General features: G+C 40.8%; 1 protein-coding gene across 6 annotated transcripts in view; it reads left to right on the forward strand.

The window, feature by feature from the left end:
* Positions 1-4,947: 4,947 nt before the first annotated feature.
* The window catches only part of pbx3b (pre-B-cell leukemia homeobox 3b), a 91,246-nt gene continuing 75,196 nt past the window's right edge, over positions 4,948-20,997 (forward strand). For 2 of the 6 annotated variants that reach the window (XM_082968593.1, XM_014171868.3), the window contains exons 1-2: positions 4,952-6,191; positions 6,916-6,989. In XM_082968593.1, coding sequence (XP_082824719.1) covers positions 5,998-6,191; positions 6,916-6,989 — 268 coding nt within the window. In that variant the 5' untranslated portion in view covers positions 4,952-5,997. Of the gene's footprint in view, positions 6,192-6,915; positions 6,990-20,997 lie in introns of all 6 variants that reach the window. The other 4 variants (XM_014171866.3, XM_014171875.3, XM_014171871.3 and 1 more) reach the window with 4 other exon arrangements.

Consider the following 20,997-nt stretch of genomic DNA (forward strand, 5'->3'; position numbering starts at 1 on the left):
TTGAAACTGGAGCAGCAGCATGGCCAGGTGAACTGGGGACAGCAAGGAGTCATCATGTCAGGTAGTCCTGAGGCATGGTCCTAGGGCTCAGGTCCTCCGAGAGAGAGAAAGAAAGAGAGAAAGAGAGAATTAGAGAGAGCATACTTAAATTCACACAGGACACCGGATAAGACAGGAGAAATACTCCAGATATAACAGACTGACCCTAGCCCCCCGACACATAAACTACTGCAGCATAAATATTGGAGGCTGAGACAGGAGGGGTCAGGAGACACTGTGGCCCCATCCGATGATACCCCCGGACAGGACCAAACAGGAAGGATATAACCCCACCCACTTTGCCAAAGCACAGCCCCCACACCACTAGAGGGATATGTTCATCCACCAACTTACCATCCTGAGACAAGGCCGAGTATAGCCCACAAAGATCTCCACCACGGCACAACCCAAGGGGGGGCGCCAACCCAGAAAGGAAGACCACATCAGTGACTCAACCCACTCAAGTGACGCACCCCTCCTAGGGATGGCATGGAAGAACACCAATAAGCCAGTAACTCAGCCCCTGTAATAGGGTTAGAGGCAGAGAATCCCAGTGGAGAGAGGGGAACCGGCCAGGCAGAGACAGCAAGGGCGGTTCGTTGCTCCAGAGCCTTTCCATTCACCTTCACACTCCTGGGCCAGACTACACTCAATCATAGGACCCACTGAAGAGATGAGTCTTCAGTAAAGACTTAAAGGTTGAGGCCGAGTCTGCATCTCTATCATGGGTAGGCAGACCATTACATAAAAATGGAGCTCTATAGGAGAAAGCCCTGCCTCCAGCTGTTTGCTTAGAAATTCTAGGGACAATTAGGAGGCCTGCGTCTTGTGACCGTAGCGTACGTGTAGGTATGTACGGCAGGACCAAACCGGAAAGATAGGTAGGAGCAAGCCCATGTAATGCTTTGTAGGTTAGCAGTAAAACCTTGAAATCAGCCCTTGCCTTAACAGGAAGCCAGTATAGGGAGGCTAGCACTGGAGTAATATGATCACATTTTTTGGTTCTAGTCAGAATTCTAGCAGCCGTATTTAGCACTAACTGAAGTTTATTTAGTGCTTTATCCGGGTAGCCGGAAAGTAGAGCATTGCAGTAGTCCAACCTAGAAGTAACAAAAGCATGGATTCATTTTTCTGCATCATTTTTGGACAGAACGTTTCTGATTTTTGCAATGTTACGTAGATGGAAAAAAGCTGTCCTTGAAACAGTCTTGATATGTTCTTCAAAAGAGAGATCAGAGTCCAAAGTAACGCCGAGGTCCTTCACAGTTTTATTTGAGACGACTGTACAACCATCAAGATTAATTGTCAGATTTAACAGAAGATCTCTTTGTTTCTTGGGACCTAGAACAAGCATCTCTGTTTTGTCCGAGTTTAAAAGTAGAACGTTTTCAGCCATCCACTTCCTTATGTCTGAAACACAGGCTTCTAGCGAGGGCAATTTTGGGGCTTCACCATGTTTCATTGAAATGTACAGCTGTGTGTCATCAGCATAGCAGTGAAATTTAACATTATGTTTTCGAATGACATCCCCAAGAGGTAAAATATATAGTGAAAACAATAGTGGTCCTAAAACAGAACCTTGAGGAACACTGAAATGTACAGTTGATTTGTCAAAGGACAAACCATTCACAGAGACAAACTGATATCTTTCTGACAGTTAAGATCTAAACCAGGCCATAACTTGTCCGTGTAGACCAAGAACTTGTCCGTGTAGACCTCTACAAGCTTGGCAACCATGTATTTGGGGAGTTTCTCCCATTCTTATCTGTAGATCCTCTAAAGCTCTGTCAGGTTGGATGGGGAGCGTCGCTACAGAGCTATTTTCAGGTCTCTCCAGAGATGTTCGATCGGGTTCAAGTCCGGGCTCGGGCTGGGCCTCTCAAGGACATTCAACGACTTGTCCCAAAGCCACTCCTGCGTTTTCTTGGCTTTGTGCTTAGGGTCGGTGTCCTGTTGGAAGGTGACCCTTTGTCCCAGCGGTCTGGAACAGGTTTTCATCAATGATCACTCTGTACTTTGCTCTGTTCATCTTTCCCTCGATCCTGACTAGTCTCCCAGTCCCTACTGCTGAAAAACATCCCCACACCATGATTCTGCCACCACCATGCTTCACCGTAGGGATGGTGACAAGTTTCCTCCAGACTTGACGCTTGGCATTCAGGCCAAAGAGTTCATTCTTGGTTTCATCAGACCAGAGAATGTTGAACATAGGCCACTGAGTTATTGGGGACCTTCAATGCTGCAGACATTCCAACCCGAGCCATGTCCCTCACAAAAAGGCTGTACAGAACTTATAGATTTTTAAGTTATTTTTTATGTTTTTTCTAATTGGGGACCTTCAATGCTGATTGTGCCTCGACACAATCTTGTCTCGGAGCTCTAAGAACAATTCTTTCGACCTCATGGCTTGGTTTTTGCTCTGACCTGCACTGTCAACTGTGGGACCTTACAGTGAGGGAAAAAAGTATTTGATCCCCTGCTGATTTTGTACGTTTGCCCACTGACAAAGAAATGTTAATAATTAATTTTAATGGTAGGTTTATTTGAACAGTGAGAGACAGAATAACAACAAAAATATCAAGAAAACCGGATGTCAAAAATGTTATAAATTGATTTACATTTTAATGAGGGAAATAAGTATTTGACCCCCTCTCAATCAGAAAGATTTCTGGCTCCCAGGTGTATTTTATACAGGTAACGAGCTAAGATTAGGAGCACACTCTTAAAGGGAGTGCTCCTAATCTCAGCTTGTTACCTGTATAAAAGACACCTGTCCACAGAAGCAATCAATCAATCAGATTCCAAACTCTCCACCATGGCCAAGACCAAAGAGCTCTCCAAGGATGTCAGGGACAAGATTGTAGACCTACACAAGGCTGGAATGGGCTACAAGACCATTGCCAAGCAGCTTGGTGAGAAGGTGACAACAGTTGGTGCGATTATTTGCAAATGGAAGAAACACAAAATAACTGTCAATCTCCCTCGGCCTGGGGCTCCATGCAAGATCTCACCTTGTGGAGTTGGAATGATCATGAGAACGGTGAGGAATCAGCCCAGAACTACACGGGAGGATCTTGTCAATGATCTCAAAGCAGCTGGGACCATAGTCACCAAGAAAACAATTGGTAACACACTACGCCGTGAAGGACTGAAATCCTGCAGCGCCCGCAAGGTCCCCCTGCTCAAGAAAGCACATATACATGCCCGTCTGAAGTTTTGCCAATGAACATCTGAATGATTCAGAGGACAACTGGGTGAAAGTGTTGTGGTCAGATGAGACCAAAATGAAGCTCTTTGGCATCAACTCAACTCGCCGTGTTTGGAGCAGGAGGAATGCTGCCTATGACCCCAAGAACACCATCCCCACCGTCAAACATGGAGGTGGAAACATTATGCTTTGGGGGTGTTTTTCTGCTAAGGGGACAGGACAACTTCACTGCATCAAAGGGACGATGGACGGGGCCATGTACCGTCAAATCTTGGGTGAGAACCTCCTTCCCTCAGCCAGGGCATTGAAAATGGGTCGTGGATGGGTATTCCAGCATGACAATGACCCAAAACACACGGCCAAGGCAACGAAGGAGTGGCTCAAGAAGAAGCACATTAAGGTCCTGGAGTGGCCTAGCCAGTCTCCAGACCTTAATCCCATAGAAAATCTGTGGAGGGAGCTGAAGGTTCGAGTTGCCAAACGTCAGCCTCGAAACCTTAATGACTTGGAGAAGATCTGCAAAGAGGAGTGGGACAAAATCCCTCCTGAGATGTGTGCAAACCTGGTGGCCAACTACAAGAAACGTCTGACCTCTGTGATTGCCAACAAGGGTTTTGCCACCAAGTACTAAGTCATGTTTTGCAGAGGGGTCAAATACTTATTTCCCTCATTAAAATGAAAATCATTTTATAACATTTTTGACATGCGTTTTTCTGGATTTTTTTGTTGTTATTCTGTCTCTCACTGTTCAAATAAACCTACCATTAAAATTATAATTTCTTTGTCAGTGGGCAAACGTACAAAATCAGCAGGGGATCAAATACTTTTTTCCCTCACTGTATGTAGACAGCTGTGCGCCTTTCCAAATCATGTCCAATCAATTGAATTTACCACAGGTAGACTCCAATAAAGTTGATCAATGGAAATAGTATGCACCTGAGCTCAATTTGGAGTCTCATAGCAAAGGGTCTGAATACTTATTTTATTTATACATTTGCAAAAATTTCTAAAAACCTGTTTTCGCTTTGTCATTATGGGGCATTGTGTGTAGATTGATGAGGAAAAAAAGTATGTATTCCATTTTAGAATTAGGCTGTAAGGTAACAAACTGTGGAAAAGGTCAAGGGGTCTGAATATTTTCCATATGCACTGTATATTATATAGTCATCCCACACTTGCTATTCTGGGGTGTTTGTATGATTTCAATGAAACAGTCTTATATGAATGGTGTGTAGGTATATGACGCTTAAATGTTGTAGCCTTGCATCCAGCTCAACAACTTGTCTGCTGCCATAGCAACTGCAGGGGAGCGCTGAGCAGTGCTGCCTGCCTGTGCAATGCATGTCACCCATAGCAACGACCAATCAGAAGTTTCTATCCTTTTGTTCAAGCACAGTGAAGGTAGAGGATATGATGGGTGGGCTTTCAGGACCATGCATCTGCCAGCAATAGGACACTCTGGTCGTCAGTCGCATTCAAACACAGCATTGATTGGTCGAAGTGGTTTATTTCCAATATTATAAACATGTTTACTGCTTGCCTACCCTATGTGCCTCGGCTTGGTAGAGATGACTATACCATAGCCATGAAAAGCAAAACGTCTGTGCAGTTCATTATCAGTTCTGTATTAAACTATATAAACATCTGATTAGGCCTATGCATTTTATTTTGTTTGTAACATGCACATTTTTATTATGTGTGGAATGACAGTACTTTGGTGCACGTGCACTCGTGAGGCATAAGACAAGTGGAACTACACCGTTATTTGGTCATTATAATCACCATCTCAAGCAATGCACTTGAATTTTAGCTTTCGGGGTTCCAGAGAAGTGACAAGAATATAGACCCCTCCTCTGATGGGCGGAGCGTGCATTTGTATTTCGATGTTGTCTTTTTTTCTCCAGCTCTTGTTCTGACACGTTTGCACTGAGTGAGTGGCATTGGCACACTTTCAATCGCTCACTACCTCTGCCATCAAACAACATAAAGCACACAGAGGCAGAGGCTCGCGCTCATAAATTTCAGCAGGCAGATATTTTTGCGCATCGCTTTACAGTGTGTAGCCTAATTAATTTCTCGCTGTTATTTTTTTCTATAATTTTTCCACTAATGCAAAACATTTTTTTAATAATTGCAATACATTTACAGGTAGCAGGTAGGCCTACTAATTTACTACCTAAGTGTTATATTTTTTAAAAATATTTTCATTCACATGTTTATATTTAATTTTCACTGGATATTTTGTTTCCTGCTGACAATAATGGGGATTTGAACATTTTCAAGAGGAATTGTACGAGGAAACATAATCAAAAGAAGACGACTAATAAATGACAGATCAGCAAGGAGCAATCATACACAAGTCGTCAACTCAAAAGAGAAAGACGATTTGACAAGAGGACCCCTGCAGGATACGAGGGACAGCGGCTGTCATTTTGACAAATAAGTTTTGAACAATTATAGCTTATGCATTTTCGGACAAAAACATTTATAGATACTCACACTTCGGACCGTGCATAAAGAAGGAAGATTGCAAGAAAGTGATTACTTGGACACGCGATATTGATACCATTACTGGTACTCAGCTAACGTTAGCCTATTATTTTTTTCTTATAGGCTACGCGTAAACGCAATATCACCAATATACAGCTCTCTAACGCAACACACGTTGTAGTTGTTTTTTTTGTATGTGAGTTTTTCACGCCAAGTTTCCATTTCTGTGGCTTCGTGCATTGATTCTGTTTCGGCTGACTATGGACGAACAAGCCCGGATCATGCAGGCTCTCGGCGGTGTCAGCTTGGCTGGCCACTCGATACAAGGAGGCATGGCACTGCCGCCTCCACATGGACACGATGGGATAGATGATGGGAGAAAACAAGATATCGGTGACATTCTGCATCAAATAATGACCATTACTGACCAAAGTCTGGACGAGGCGCAAGCAAAGTTGGTTCATTTATATGTTTTCTTTACAAAACACTTTACTCACCATTACTCACTATAGCTAATTAACATTAACATCCATGTAATAAAAGGCTGGCTATAAAATGCTGATCCATATGGCAATCCCATGGTCCAAATTATTTGCAGCGGCCAATGTAGATTAAAAAGTTAACACCTGTCATCCAGTAATTCTAATAGTTTTGAAACTTGCTTCTGGCTGTGTGGAGGCAAAAAAAACTTTTATGTGCAAAGTGCAGGCTTTACATTGCATTTACATATAATGTTGCGAATTGGTAGGTTGGGGCTCTTGTAAACATTGATGCGTATTTGTAAAGTACTGTTTCACAGTAACTCCTGATATTTAAAAATAACGTTGGCTAATGTCCAAATTTAATTCCATGGTAAATTCTTTACCAATAGCAACAATTTTGAATGTAGGCTTACACTCTTAGTTTAAATTGTGAATTTTCTACAAATAAACTTTTTTTAAACAAACTTTGAAGTCTTGCAAAATAGTTAGCATTTCAACAAACAATGCATCCATCGTCATTCGTGTTGACAAATCACTGTTTATGCTACAACTTTGAGATGCATGTCAACATGTGCAAAATGAGCAAGACCTCGAAGTTATTGTAAAGAACAAAGACACATTATCTTAAAAGTTCTAACAACTGAGGTGTTATAGTGACTATATTTCAATGTTGGTTCTTGTCTCAAACTGAAACAGGAAACATGGACTGAACTGCCACAGAATGAAACCTGCACTCTTCAGCGTCCTCTGCGAGATCAAAGAGAAAACAGGTAAGACTTCACATTAAAGTGGAAGATTTAACAACAGGAGGACTGTATCAATAGGCAACATTGCTGATCCCCAACGCATTTGCACACCGCCATCTTTACTCTCCCCGTAGGCAGCCTTATCCGAAGTTATCAAGCGGGAGACAGAATCAGCTCCCGTCCGTCAGGACATTTTAAATGGGAAAATTCAGGTTATGGTTAACGTTACAGCCTTTGAGAAGCATCTGCAGATCTCCGCGAAAAGGTATCGGTGCTCTCATGTAAAAATTGATATAGGGTTGTTATCCGATGGTTACATAGGGATGGAATGGACAATGAGGTGCGTAACATTCCTCCATATCTTATCATAAATAAAGGACATTCACTGGCTTTGGTCTTATTAGGCTACACCACACCATGTGCATTATATGAGCCGTTTCTGCGCCATGAATCTCGTGTTTTATTAAAATGGAAAGTATAGCCAACAGTGATGGTAATTATTAATCCTATATTTAGTCAGTTAGATCGTAATCTCGTGCTTAATGAGGTTTGCTGTCCACAGGATGGATCACTATTGGCATTATTGGCACGAGTCTAACCATTGTTGCCTTCTGTAACGCACATAAAGCATTCAGACGATCAATAGAGCCAGCCGTTTCTAACGTGACAAGCTAAGTGCAATGAAACTGTGGAAAGTATATATAAGAGCATTGTGTAGCCTAGTAGAAAACATAATATTCAAATATCTGCCCAGCATGTGGGGACACAGATTTTAGAACCAGTCACTTGCCCACATTAATATTAATGTCCTAATACAAATGGGTAGCCTACGAAGGAGTAACTGTATGAGGGTTAATATATTGTTAGAAAATAGGACATGATTTAAGATTGGTATATTTGTTAGAACAGGAAATTGGTTTGGTCATCCTTAGTAGCCTACAAGATGATGAGTTAAACTCAAAAAGTGAAATAGGCTTCCCCCAAACAACACTATTGTGTGTATAGGCTGTGTGAGAGAGTTTGTGCATGCCAGTCTGCGCTAGTGCATGAGTGAACAATTGTGGAACAATGCTACTTTAAGATAACCTTTTTCAAATTCTAACCATGATAAATCCACAAGCTACTAAGGTTAGCATACTAATTGTGCAACCTGTCTTATGCATCGTTCTTGTGCGTCGCAATGGCATGCAATCCTGACATCACAGCAAATCAAACACCATACATCGATTGAACACTATTTTATTATAATGCACATTTCCATTTCTGTTTTTTGCCCAAAGTCTTTCTAGTGGGCCTGAGAGTTTTGCCAAAAGGAGATTGCTCATAAGAAGACACGAACCACATGCTACAGTCAGTGATGTGATGGTGTGCATCTTGAATACGCTTTTGTTAGGGTAGGTAGCCTAGACCAGTCATTGCAAGGCCAGATGCATATCATATGGTCCTAATAAATATATCACTTTTGGATATGGCACCAAATACTATGATTTTACGCCCACGCTATTGGAGAAGGTATTTTTTGTGGATAGGATACTTCTGAAAATGTTGACGAGCCAAAAGGAGGTTAGTGCTAGTCAACTTCTCACATATAAACCTATTACAAAGATGTGTTTGTACTGCAATGCAATATACAAAATTAACATTTTCAGTATTGCAAGTGTATATATTTGTAATATTTAATGTAACCTTTATTTAACTAGGCAAGTCAGTTAAGAACAAATTCTTAGTTACAATGACGGCCTATATGAAAACATATTAATAATATGGCTGTTGATTCATTGCTAAAGGGTATGTGGCTGACTTTCTGGGGGATACTTTATACAGTGTAAAAGGCAGAGGCTCTTTATTTTTGTCCACAATATTTAACTATTTCCTTAAGACTTTATTTTATGCATTTAACATTTAAATAATTTCAAGTTATGGAAATGTTTTATTCTATATCAAGCTGTTGCAGAAGCATTATAAGCTGTCCACTTTACTCTCGCTAGTGAATAGTGATCTTCGATACCAATGGTAAATCATACTATGTCAAGTTCCAGTCGTTTATGACTACAAAAGACAGGATTACAACAGTGGTGCAAGTGTTTGGCATTTTCCCCTACATGTTGGTCATGTCCACGTTTTGCATTTTGGTATCCTTTAAAAGAGTGAGAGAGAGAGGGATGACAGTTGTCAAATACCGGTAAACTCTTAAACCCAGTTGAAAGTTGCCTATCATACAGAAACCCCTTTAATGACATTAATTTGCTACTGCTTTAAAATAGTGACGAGGTGTCAGATTCATGGCCTTTATGTGGCTTATAACCAGAAGTGACTTGGGTGAGATCATAAAACTTAATGAACTTCTCGGCCACAGGAGGTGTCCGCAGGGGCAGGAGAAGGGCCCTCTTGGCTGCCTAGCCTACTTGAGGTATTCTTTATGCCTGTCGAGAAGAAAGTGGGAAAGTGAGAGAGTGATTGTGTAAGAAAAAGGGGAAACATGATCACTGGATGTTTTAGCTCTATGTAATGATGTGTGAGCGACTGTGAGTATACTGTATGTTTTATACTGTATGAGTGTGCATCATAGATTAATCCATGCATTAGTATCAACACACACGATATGCATGTATCCCTACACGCTTTCAGATCTAAACCCCACCTGTAGAACTTATCTCCGTGGGCACATATTGGATTACTTTTGACATTTTTATATTTTATATTACATTAAATATCGAATTAATTATGCATAAGAAATAGAGTCTCTAAATATGCTAATTATTTAAATGAGCTTGTTTACTATTCCAGTTGTTGTAATCTTCTTTAATCCCTTTGATGGTCTTTGTTTCATTGCCATTTTCCACAAGAACTAAACCAGTAAACAATATACTGTACTCCTGTGCTACTTTGTTTGAGCACTCAATTTGGAAAAGCCTGTGTGTAGCAATGCTGGATTTTCTCTATCCCAGTCCCTCTGATCAGTATGTGTTTTGTGTGCTGTGTGAAGTATGGGAGTAGCTGTAAAGTCTTTGTTTTTACTATTGAGAATTTAAATCCAGTTTTAGTTTGGAATTGAGATGTGTGTGTGTGTTTTTTGACATATGGACATTATTGATCTCATTGTAATCAGTGCTTTATTTGATTATACTGTATCAATAGATACATAATAAAACTGTATCAGTAGTTTCATAATACAATTAAATGCAATTAGTACAATGTACATGTAAGGAGAGAGAAATCTTTGAAAATATAAAATACTTATTATTATTCTTGGATCACATTGTACCAGGTGTAAATAGAAACAGGCTAAATCAAACCTGAAGTGTTTGTATTGTAGCCATGTAAACAATGACAGCAAACATACTTGGATTTACATCTGTTTGAAGAGGTAATGGATGATGTGTGTGTCTGTCTGTGTGTGTGTGTGTGTGTGTGTGTGTGTATGTGTATATATCTCTGTGTGTGAGAGAGAGTGTGTCTGTGCGTGTATCTGTGAGTGTGTATGTGGTTAATCTGCGGTTTGGATTCACAGCCTTCCCCCTCTTAGCCATTGACAGAGCTCAGCTGGTCTGGTGGCCTTCATAACCAAACAGTTTTTCTCTCCCACTGTGGGTCATTCACATGCCCCCGTGGCATCATACAGAGGGATTGTTTGCTCCTTTCATGTCTGTTCACTGGCACATAATCTCAATGTCATTTAGCCACCCAATGATCCCATCCGGGGAAAACCATATCCAACCATGAATTTGACAGCAGTGCAGCAATTCAAATACGGCTGTAACTACTTTATGTTTACAGTATATGCTTCAATACTGTGCAGAGCATTCTGTTTTTTTACATTCATATGTATGTTATAAATAAGAAGGCCATTTTAACCCACCTAGAATCTCAGAAACTCACTAGGGAACTTGGTGCGTGGTGGGGGTGGGGGTGGGGGTGGGGGTGGGGGGGGGTGGGGCTGGGGGTGGGGGCTCAGTAGCCTGTGTTGTGTGGTTGGGAAAGAAAGTGGGATGCACTTGACTGGTAAACAGACTATTTGTATTTGTAGTGTTCAGAGGATTTTTGGCACTCTTCTTACTCTTATTGTAGACCCAAAGCAGATTTCCTCATCGCTAATGCCCTAGAAATATTAATTCACTTTGATATGCTAATTAGGGGGCATTATGCAAGAAATTAGATTAAGTGGCAGCATGAAGTCATTTGCCTGTCAGTAAATTGAGTGTTTTTTAGCAGGAGGGGTTTGTCTTTTCACTTTCTCTTGTTTTTGCATTTCAATGAGCTGAATGTGAGATATTGCTGAAACTGCTACAATTCTTTACCTTTTTATTGTCCATTGTTTATTTTCTCTCTCACTCGTCATGTTTGATACCAGCAATCTGCAAATGATGACACTTGTTTGTTCTTCGACACATTCCTTTTGTCCACACCTCTTCTGAATTGTGCCCAGCATGTCAGGGGTAGATAAAGAAAAGTAAACTCTAAAAAGATACGTTTGCAGATTTTTTTATTTTTTTTACTGTAGCTTGAGGAAGACATACAGTACATCGGGCATGAGATCTCAGTGCTAATCAGATGGGTTTTGCAGTAGTTTCTCTGTGCTGGGTTTGTTTTCTCTCCTCTCCTCTCCTCTCTCTTGCCCTGGAAGAGAGGCTCGCATCAGCAGCGGGAGCAGCAAGAATAACAAAGGTGAAAGATTACCTCCATATGGTATTTCTGACCAGGAAAAGGAAAGGTTCTGCAAAAGCACTCCTCTTTGATGTGAGGTTTAATCAATAGAAAGAGATTACAGAAAACTATTACAGGCTAAATCACAGCGCGCACAGAGGCTTAGTCCTCTCCACAGCTCTCTCAGCTGCACTGCACTCCTCCTGGCTGTGTATTGACTTGTTGTTTTCATGACCTTTGACTCATCAAGTTCAGAAATGGGAGGTCTGGTCTGGAGAGGTAGGAGATTGCAGGAGGCTCAGGCTGATAAATGCCCAGATCCAGTGTGTAGAGCAGTGGATTAGAGAGACTAGTTACAGTATCTGACTAGGGGGGTAGGGTTAGCCTACATGTTAGCCTCCTCACACTGCTGATGCCACTGCTGAACATGCCACAGTATTTGTCTGTTAGTTCATCTATGTGCACGCTGTAGTTATGAACAGTGGACTGGCTGAGTTAATTTCAGATTGAGGTTGTAATTAACCACCTGCAAGGCTGACTAAAAGCATTACCTTGAGTAAATATAGTTAGGATTGAGGGTGTAAACATTTGTCAAACCTTTAGGGAACATTCATTTTAAGGCTCCCTGATAAAGAGTTAATGAGACCCCTAAATCTAGTTTGTTGTTAATTTGACATGCCATTATGATTATTATGAATATTATGATTATAGTTATATTAAATTGAGAAAACAATGAAGTTAGCAATGTTACAATCCTTACCATGGCCCAAGATCAAAAGTCAATATTTGTGAAGACTGCCTTGTTCTTTACCCTTTGCTTTTTATAGTGTTGATTTGTGCAAAATACCACAGTCAATGTATGCCGTGGAACAGAAAGCCTTTCAACAGACAGACAATTGACTTTGGATGCTTTTTGTTCGAGAGTGCCTCAGTGATGCGGCTGCAGTGACTAGATAGCGCTCGGCAGAATGGCTCGCTCACAGCTGGGTTCCGGGCCGTCTCAATGGCAGGGCTACTTGTGCTTCCTCTGCAGCGGGCAGGGGATTGGGAAGATGGGGAGGTTATCTAAGCAGCTCCCAAATCCCCTGCTTTCTCCTAACAGCAGAGAAAAAAAGCATATGATAAAGAGAGAAAATAGAAAAAGTGGGGTGCGTAACAGTATAGATGGGGAGGGAAATCTGGAATGCCATATGTTCACATTCTCCCAGTATTTGTCGGATTTTGTTTTCCCGACTGCTACAGTGTAGCAGCACCTGAATCTAATTCTGATCTGAATGAGGTGCTTTGGTACGATAACCTGCTGGTGGTGATGACCCTCCATCTGTACTCACACAGACCCCATCTTATGCTTGCCTCTCTCGCTACCTCTTCTATAGCTGGAAGCGTTTTCTGTGGGCTCCTGTGCGAACAGCAGCCCATAATTGTATTTTTGCCCATACATTATACAAATTAGTCTTTATGGCAACTGGCATACAAATGTGCATCCTCCAACAATATTTTAGTAGGTTAATTGCAACATTTCTCTCTTGTACATCTGAGTAGTTGTTAATTAGGCATGACAAAGTTGGTGAAATAGTTATCTTCAGGCGGTGGCAGCCAGGAGAGGCTGCTTGGGATGCAAAAGGGAAGGCTTGATTGAAACGTTTGACATCGGTAAAGCTTGGAGCAGCATGGCCCTTGCTTGCTTTCTGTGCACTCCATTATCCTCAGTGTTCTGGTCCCTCTCTCAGCTAACCAAACAGAGTATCCCACCTGAACCAACATGCTGCTGAAGCGTGATGAATAATAGAAAAGAAAATTAGAATAAATCTCTCAGATCCTCCTCAGTATTGTTCAGCCTCATCCATCAGGAAGAAAGGCTCCTCCCACATTGACCCAGTCTGGGTATCAATGACATTGTCTTATATTTGCTAATCTCATTTAATAAATGTGGTCCCTGCACCCACACCCCCAACTCTGGAGATGAGCTCATGTTTCATTTAATTACCTTCTACCTCAGATCGTTCGGTTTGCTCCATTCTTTGTTATTCAAGAAAATACAGTGAATATGAACATGTAGAATATTACCTCATAGACAGAATTCTGTTATTGGAATTTCATTGGAGTTTATTAATTCAGTTGGCTTCTAAACTTATTTTTGTCAATGGGAATAAGTTTGTCTGTCGTGTTAGTTAATTCAAGATGTTCAACCCCTGTAGAGCTGATCATCATTTATTTTTGAACACATTTATTTCCCTGTGATCGTTGCATATAGCTAGGCCCTCCTCTCCAGAGGTCAGATGTCATAATGTTTCCCCCGTGGGCCACCTGGTGCTTTATGTTCATGTTGGAGACATTTTTGGAACATGGAGGTAGCTTGTTCTCCATCAGGGCCCTGGCATCTGTTAGCAAGGCGTCTCCTCTAATATATTACCGGAGTTGTGGGCCCTTCAGACCAGAAAGAGACTGGCTGATGAATTCGATATCACCTTTGACTTGTCAGCTATTCTTTGCAGGTTAACCAAATTGTGCTCAGTATGAAACATTACATTTTCATTCAAAGAAGTGAATGTTAAGCCAGCCACAGCTGTTTTCAATATTTTATGCTTTTCCCCTGACATGTATATGACATAAGTACAATTTGTGATGTGTTGTCATCAATAATTTTGTCAGAAAGCATAAAAGCTTGAAAAGCCATCCAACCACCATGGTGTTTATGTCCCATATGTACTACAGCAAAATATGCTCACCTCGTTGGACGGTTCCTGTCTGATATAGATTTGACAGCGAGTAATTCTGTTAAATCAATTAGTTTTATGTTTATTTATTGACGTTTTCATAAGTATACATTAGTATGCTAGATTTGTGTAGGTACTATTCAGTTCAAGCCCATTGAGGAATGGTCTGAATGTATCTTATGGAGCGATAAGTGATATTGATTGAGTAAGAGCTAATCACAGATCAGGTCAGGTAACAGAGACACTGGACCAATGCAATGGGCAGACTGTTACACAGTAATAAGAATGATACAACTAGAAACAGAGCAAAGGTTTGGTTACCGGATGTTTCCTATAGAGTTTCATTATCTGAGTCCAATCCTGGTCTTAATGTTTTAACACAGTATCATTAGATGGTGGAACAATATTACCATAGAGCGTTATTAGTATAAAGAGTGTCAGATGGAGAGACTGGTACAAAGCAAGTCCTCTCTCGGTAATGATACTGCTATTTATAGGTCCCCATTTCATTAGCTCCAGTGTTTCAGAGAAGATATTTTCTCATGGGGCAATAGATGCCTGATGTTCATTTACTCCCCATACACATTAAATGTGGACAACCAACATGGCAGAATGTTTTTTTAGTAAAGAGGGGCCCCTCTGCTGTTTCCAGGAAATATATTTTGATGTTATTTGTTTTGGTGTTGATCTATTTTATGATTGACTGACTCATCTTTAGAGGTTTGATGATACATATCATATTATCCATGTAATACAGTAACAGGGTATAGTGAATGGAACTCTTACAGGTGATCATTTATCATTCAGAGAAGTGTTGGCATTTTCAATTTCATCTAGATTATTAGATTTACAGATTTTATTTGAACAGTTCTAACATTTCAACATTGCAAGGCTTCAAATCATTATCCATGTTATCACACACACCCTATACAATGTTGAATAACGTTATGTAGCTATTATAGAAAACAGAACAATGTGTTATTGTTGTCTATTTCTGCCCTTATCACATGTATTGTTTTCACAAAAGGTGTTTTCTAAAGTTCTCTCCTTATATGTTCATCTGAAATTAAGTCCCTTTTTCTATTGTTCCACAAGCCATTGTTCCACACGGTTCATACATTAGAATGATATATTGAAGGCAGAAATGGGAAAAAGACTGCAATGCAATGAAAATTTAATCAGCGTCTTCTGCTGCTTTAATAAGGCAAATAATTCTTATGGGCTGCTGTGTTAAGATTTCTAATATTTAATTCATACCAAACCTTGCATTATTCTGCCCCTGCCCTGACAAGCCCCACTCTGCTGCCTGCCAAAAGGCAACATTAAATACTTAAAAGCAGATGTAAATGTCTGAAGGCATCTGTATGGCCAGTTTTGAAGTCATCACTAAATGGTACTACCTTGCATTATTAACTATTATTAGGGACAGAGATTGTTTATCAATTGATAGTCTTTTTTACTTAACATTAGAATGAGAATAGAACATTTCGAATATTTGCCAGGTCAGATGGAACAGAGCATCAATCATTTCACTGAAACTCCTTGATGGCCTCGTATTTGTGTTTTTAAAGGCAACTTATTGGCTCCTGGTGTTGAACACAGAGAAACCTTATATTATTGAGTGATTCAGATTTACTATCTTTACTCCTAAAACAATATACAAGGGACTGAAAACCCCTCCACTTCTATCGTCATATTTTCTTATGGGTTGGTGAATGTATAAGACTACTCTAAATGTACCTTTCCTTTTCTTCCTTGAAGTTCATTTTTGTGGGCTGAAGCAACGGAAAGATGGCAAGTGGCCAAAGGCTAGGTGATGGCTCATGTTAAAGTGAAACGGCAGGTCCTGTTTTCCTCTCTTGGTGAAATGGCTTAATTGGTGTCAGAGCCCCAGGGATAAAGGCCTCTTGCTCTGAACATAGCCACACCGTCATAGTCTTCCCTCAGCCAGGACAAGCGGGTAACGTCTGGTGGTGAATGAGGACTAAGCCGTGCCATAACAATATGCAATGATGTTTGGGATGACAGAAATTAATACGCGCTTGCTCCCAGAAAGTCATGATTAATGACGGCTAGTCGGGGAACGCTGTCCCTCCTCTTACTCCACTTTGATGGGGATTGAAAAGCGAAAGAGGCTGGTTTCTCTTCTCTTTAGAAAGTGGATGTCACCCAGAGTACATTACTGCTGTTTTTCTTTCCCGTTTTTCCTCAAGAGGAAGGCGGTGGGGGATTGGATGGTCCCTCCTAATGAATTTAGGATGGGTCCGCTCCCCTGATTTGGGAGTGGACCTATCCTGTCCAGTAGCAAGCTGGTGGGAGTACTCAGTCTTCCTTGGAGTTATCGCTGTTAGGAAGTACATAGGAAAGGAAAAGCACCTACTGATATAGATAATTACTAATTTTACAATCTAACAGTTATTCACAAATGTATGTTTCATTTGATTATCAGATTCGCTTAACATCTTTACTATATGTCTATAGATATTATAAACAAGTTAAATGACTTGTTGGCAACCTATATCCATATATCAAAATTATTTATGATGTCTGTGCACTTGGAAAAGGAACAGAAAACTAAAACAAGATATATTCAATGTTGTAAAAAAAGAATGATGACAATGTGCTTTTTCATAGTATCTGTGTTTTTGAAATTACCAACATAAATTTTATTTAAAGGTCCAATGCAGCCATTTTTATCTCAAATTATTTCTGGGTAACAATTGCGTATCTTACTGTGATTGTGTTCAATTAAAATGGTTTAAAAAAATTGCTTCTTGGCGATGAACATTTTCTCAAACAAGAATGTAGCTAGTACTGTCGCGGATAGGTCTGAGTGGGTAGGGAAAAACAGAAAACTAGCTGTTATTTGCAAAGAGTATGAACTGTCTTTCTTGTTGGTCTATTCACTTTTTTACTGCCAAAACTCCATCCCACCAAAACAGGCTGAAATTTCAAGCGGTCTTTTCAAACAGCTCATACACTAAAATGCCATTATCAAACTTTTACAATTGGACAGTATCATTCCAACCTCATAGTGTGGAAATATATATAAAACACAGGAAATCACATTTTTGACTGCACTGGGCCTTTAACATCTTCAACATTGAGGCTTTTCTGAAAGTGAACGATTCAGGGCCCAATGTGTGAACACAATGAACTGATGTGCAGTAGCCATGATATGAGTATCTGTTGTGTCCTAGCAGGAGACACATTAATATTTAATCCTGTCTGCCATACAGATCCCCAGACCCTTCTTTTCAGGCCTTACTTTCACTAATGTCTTGTCCACCTTCCCAGGTATTTCATTTCTAAGTGAAGTGGAATTAAACAACTCAGTCTCACAATCAATTTGTGCATATATGCACATAATTCATTACAGCAAATTTCGTGCGTTTTTGTGCGTTTTTGGTGTGGCTTAATTCGTGAGAAAAGACACAAATTTTATGTGCTTCTTAATTCGTGCGAAAAGACACAAATTTAACCAGTAGGCTAAAATTTAACCATGTAGCCTACACACAAGCATTTGCAAAAACAATATAGACGCGATAGTTTATATTTAAGTTTTGATCTTCTTAATGGCTAATTCAATGTTATAAAAAGTCGATTTCCGCGCTTAAAAACCCAGGGTCGTTATGTAACAGTGTAGGTTCCGTCCCATCTCTTCGCCCCAACCTGGGCTCGAACCAGGGACCCTTGCACACATCAACAACTGACACCCACGAAGCATCGTTACCCATCGCGCCACAAAAGCCACGGCCCTTGCAACGCAAGGGGAAACCCTACTTCAAGTCTCAGAGCGAGTGACGTCACCGATTGAAACGCTATTAGCGCGCACCACCGCTAACCAACTAGCCATTTCACATCGGTTACACTTACACTATACAGAAATGTTGTCTTTGTTTAACCATGATTTAAAATGTGTTGTTGTATGCCTATATGTACTGAACACTTCAGTACATATAGGCATACAACAACACATTTTAAAGGCACCTTGTAACCGATATCTAAGTACATGTGCCTCTGCACATTGCAGTGAAAATTCAAAGAGCAAGTTTTGACAACAGACATTTTGCTGACACAGAGTATTTCTCTCACTTCTGCTTCTCAAATAAACACTAGCTCTTTCAGAATGATTGATACATATTTAGGTAGCCTTTTTTCCCCTCGTACTACTGTGGAAGGTAGGGGTTTATGCAAGCAGCAGAAACATCAACGTTTTAAATAGTCAATCACTAAGCCTCATAAGGGTCTATCTCTGCTCTCAGATGGGTGTGTAGGAAGACAATGTCAGCTTTTATTTTGGTTCTCAGTGATCTGAACAGTTACTGTCTCACCATTCATCATTTCAGTTGTTTCCTGTTGATGATTTGTACTGCAGTGTACTAAGACTCAAAGCCCACATCAACAAGATCTCATAAAGTCAATGAATCAGCATAGTTGCAGGGGTTTGTTGACTATTTAAACCATCGCACAGTAACTAAAAGGTTGTTGGATCGAATCCCCGAGCTGACAAGGGAAAAATATGTCGTTCTGCCCCTGAGCAAGGCAGTTAACCCACTGTTCCCCGGGCGCCGAAGACGTGGATGTCGATTAAGGCAGCCCCCCGCACCTCTCTGATTCAGAGGGGTTGGGTTAAATGCGGAAGACACATTTCAGTTGAATGCATTCAGTTGTACAACTGACTAGGTATCCCCTTTTACCTTTCTATTTAGTAAGTTGCTGCACATGTCAGTCTGTATTTTGTACTGTAATGTCCACAATTTGCTTTTGGACTTTGAAGATAATTATGTAAATTGAGAGGCCTCCCATGCGTGGGTAAACATAGCTGTGTTAGGACAGAAGGCGTGGTTCCCCTCTTTCTCTAAATAATGAAAAATAAACCCTAACATGGTGTGTGCGTGTGTGGGTGCGTGTGCGCAAGTCAGCCAGCCTGTCAGGTCCCGGTGTGAAGGCTTGGTTCGAGGGCGCTTGGTGCCTCTGTCTGTAAGTATGCCGAGCATGGCCTGGCCTCCCGGGTGCTGAAGGAGAGCATGGAGTGGCAGAGTTAATTTATTTAATGACTGAGCGTCTTATATCTCCCGAGCCCTGATTAGAATCCTTGCTTGATGAGAGAAGCGATAGAGTGGTGTGCACCAGCCTCATGCACGTAGACCCACGGGCTCCGATTCCTCCATCCTCTCTCCTCCCCACCCCCACTCTATCTGTCTCCGCCGCTTTCCCCAAACCTTCAGTAAAGATCAGAAACAAGGCTTAGGGAAAAACCATGCCATAGAGTGAGGTGTTTTACAATTCTTGGCTGTACACCTGTGATAATTTTGTAGTGTACCTCATCTATAATTTAGTATGGTGAGCTAAAGCGAGCGATGCTGGGAAATCCGAATGAGGAGTAATTGTGATTAGTTGTGTGATCAAGATGAAGATCTGTATGAACGTGGGAAAGCCAAACAGTGTGTGTCACTTTGGCAGCAGTGGCTGTCAGCAGTGGGGGAGCTGCGGTTGTAAAAACCATGCCCTCGCTCTCTGCCAGCATGTCTCTTGTGGAGCCAAAGCACTGCCCTGTAGATCTGGACTGGCTGTGGGAGGGAATGCAAAAACACTGAGGACTGTGGAAATAAGTGCTAAGAGCCCTAATTGTGAACGGGTTGAAGTAATGACATACTTCTCCGAGCTATCATGACTAAAGAGGTGAGAGAGAGGGGGAGAGAAGTGGCGTAGAGGGAGAAAATACTCCCTGCTTCTAACATTTTCATAAGCCATCATCAGTAATGCAGCAGCAGCCTCACAAACCAGAAATGATTTCTTCAGACATTGCTGTCAAGTCTTATTCAAATAGCAGCCTCACATTTGAATAACAGCCGACATTTTGAATTAATTAATCAGACAAGATAGTCTAGGCCTTTTCTCATTACTCTACGGGTCAGGCTGGGGAAGATATATGCGGTGGTGATGATATACTTGTCTGTAATAGTGATTTATGGAGATTTTGGATTGTACTCGATTTGTCAAAGGGCCTGGTAGCAGAAAAAAATAGGACAGTACATATTTCATTACCTAATCTTTGATTGATTCCATGATGCTAAAATATATAATCTTGTTGTTTAGGTGCATGGAAATCCCTTGTTAAGGCTGCAGCCTGGCATCAAGAGCAGAAATACACACGCATGCACGCTTGCACACACACACACACACCATTTTAATCTCCTCATAGACCTTTCCCATTTTACTTTTCCTATGCAATTAAGCGAGGGCTGTAAATTACAACTGTGCAGTACTTTAATTATCACAGTGTTAAAATAGAGTTCCTGTCTTTGAGAGGATTTCATTAACTTACTGACTATCCTGTGTGTGCTCATTTTTTATTCCATAATCATAAGATTCATTTGATTTCCATGATGTAGTTGTAGGCACAGCCAGCCTATGACACAGGGCTATTCTGGCAAGTGAAAGATAAATACCTATCCTAAAATAGAGACAACATATTCATGTCAGTTTCAAGGTCAACAACGATCTTGACATTTGGTGACAGTCTTGTGTTAAACTACTTTGGCTTTCAAGTTGTAATGTAAAGTAAGTTAAATATTTCATTTAGGTGTGAATCCAATACATAATAGTTTTATGACATGCATCCTTTCTTGTTTTTTACTAGCCACAACAACTTCATCTCCACATAT

The sequence above is a fragment of the Salmo salar genome, chromosome 24 (genome assembly GCF_965601325.2).
Source record: "Salmo salar chromosome 24, fSalSal1, whole genome shotgun sequence".
NCBI classification, from domain to species: Eukaryota; Metazoa; Chordata; class Actinopteri; order Salmoniformes; family Salmonidae; genus Salmo; species Salmo salar.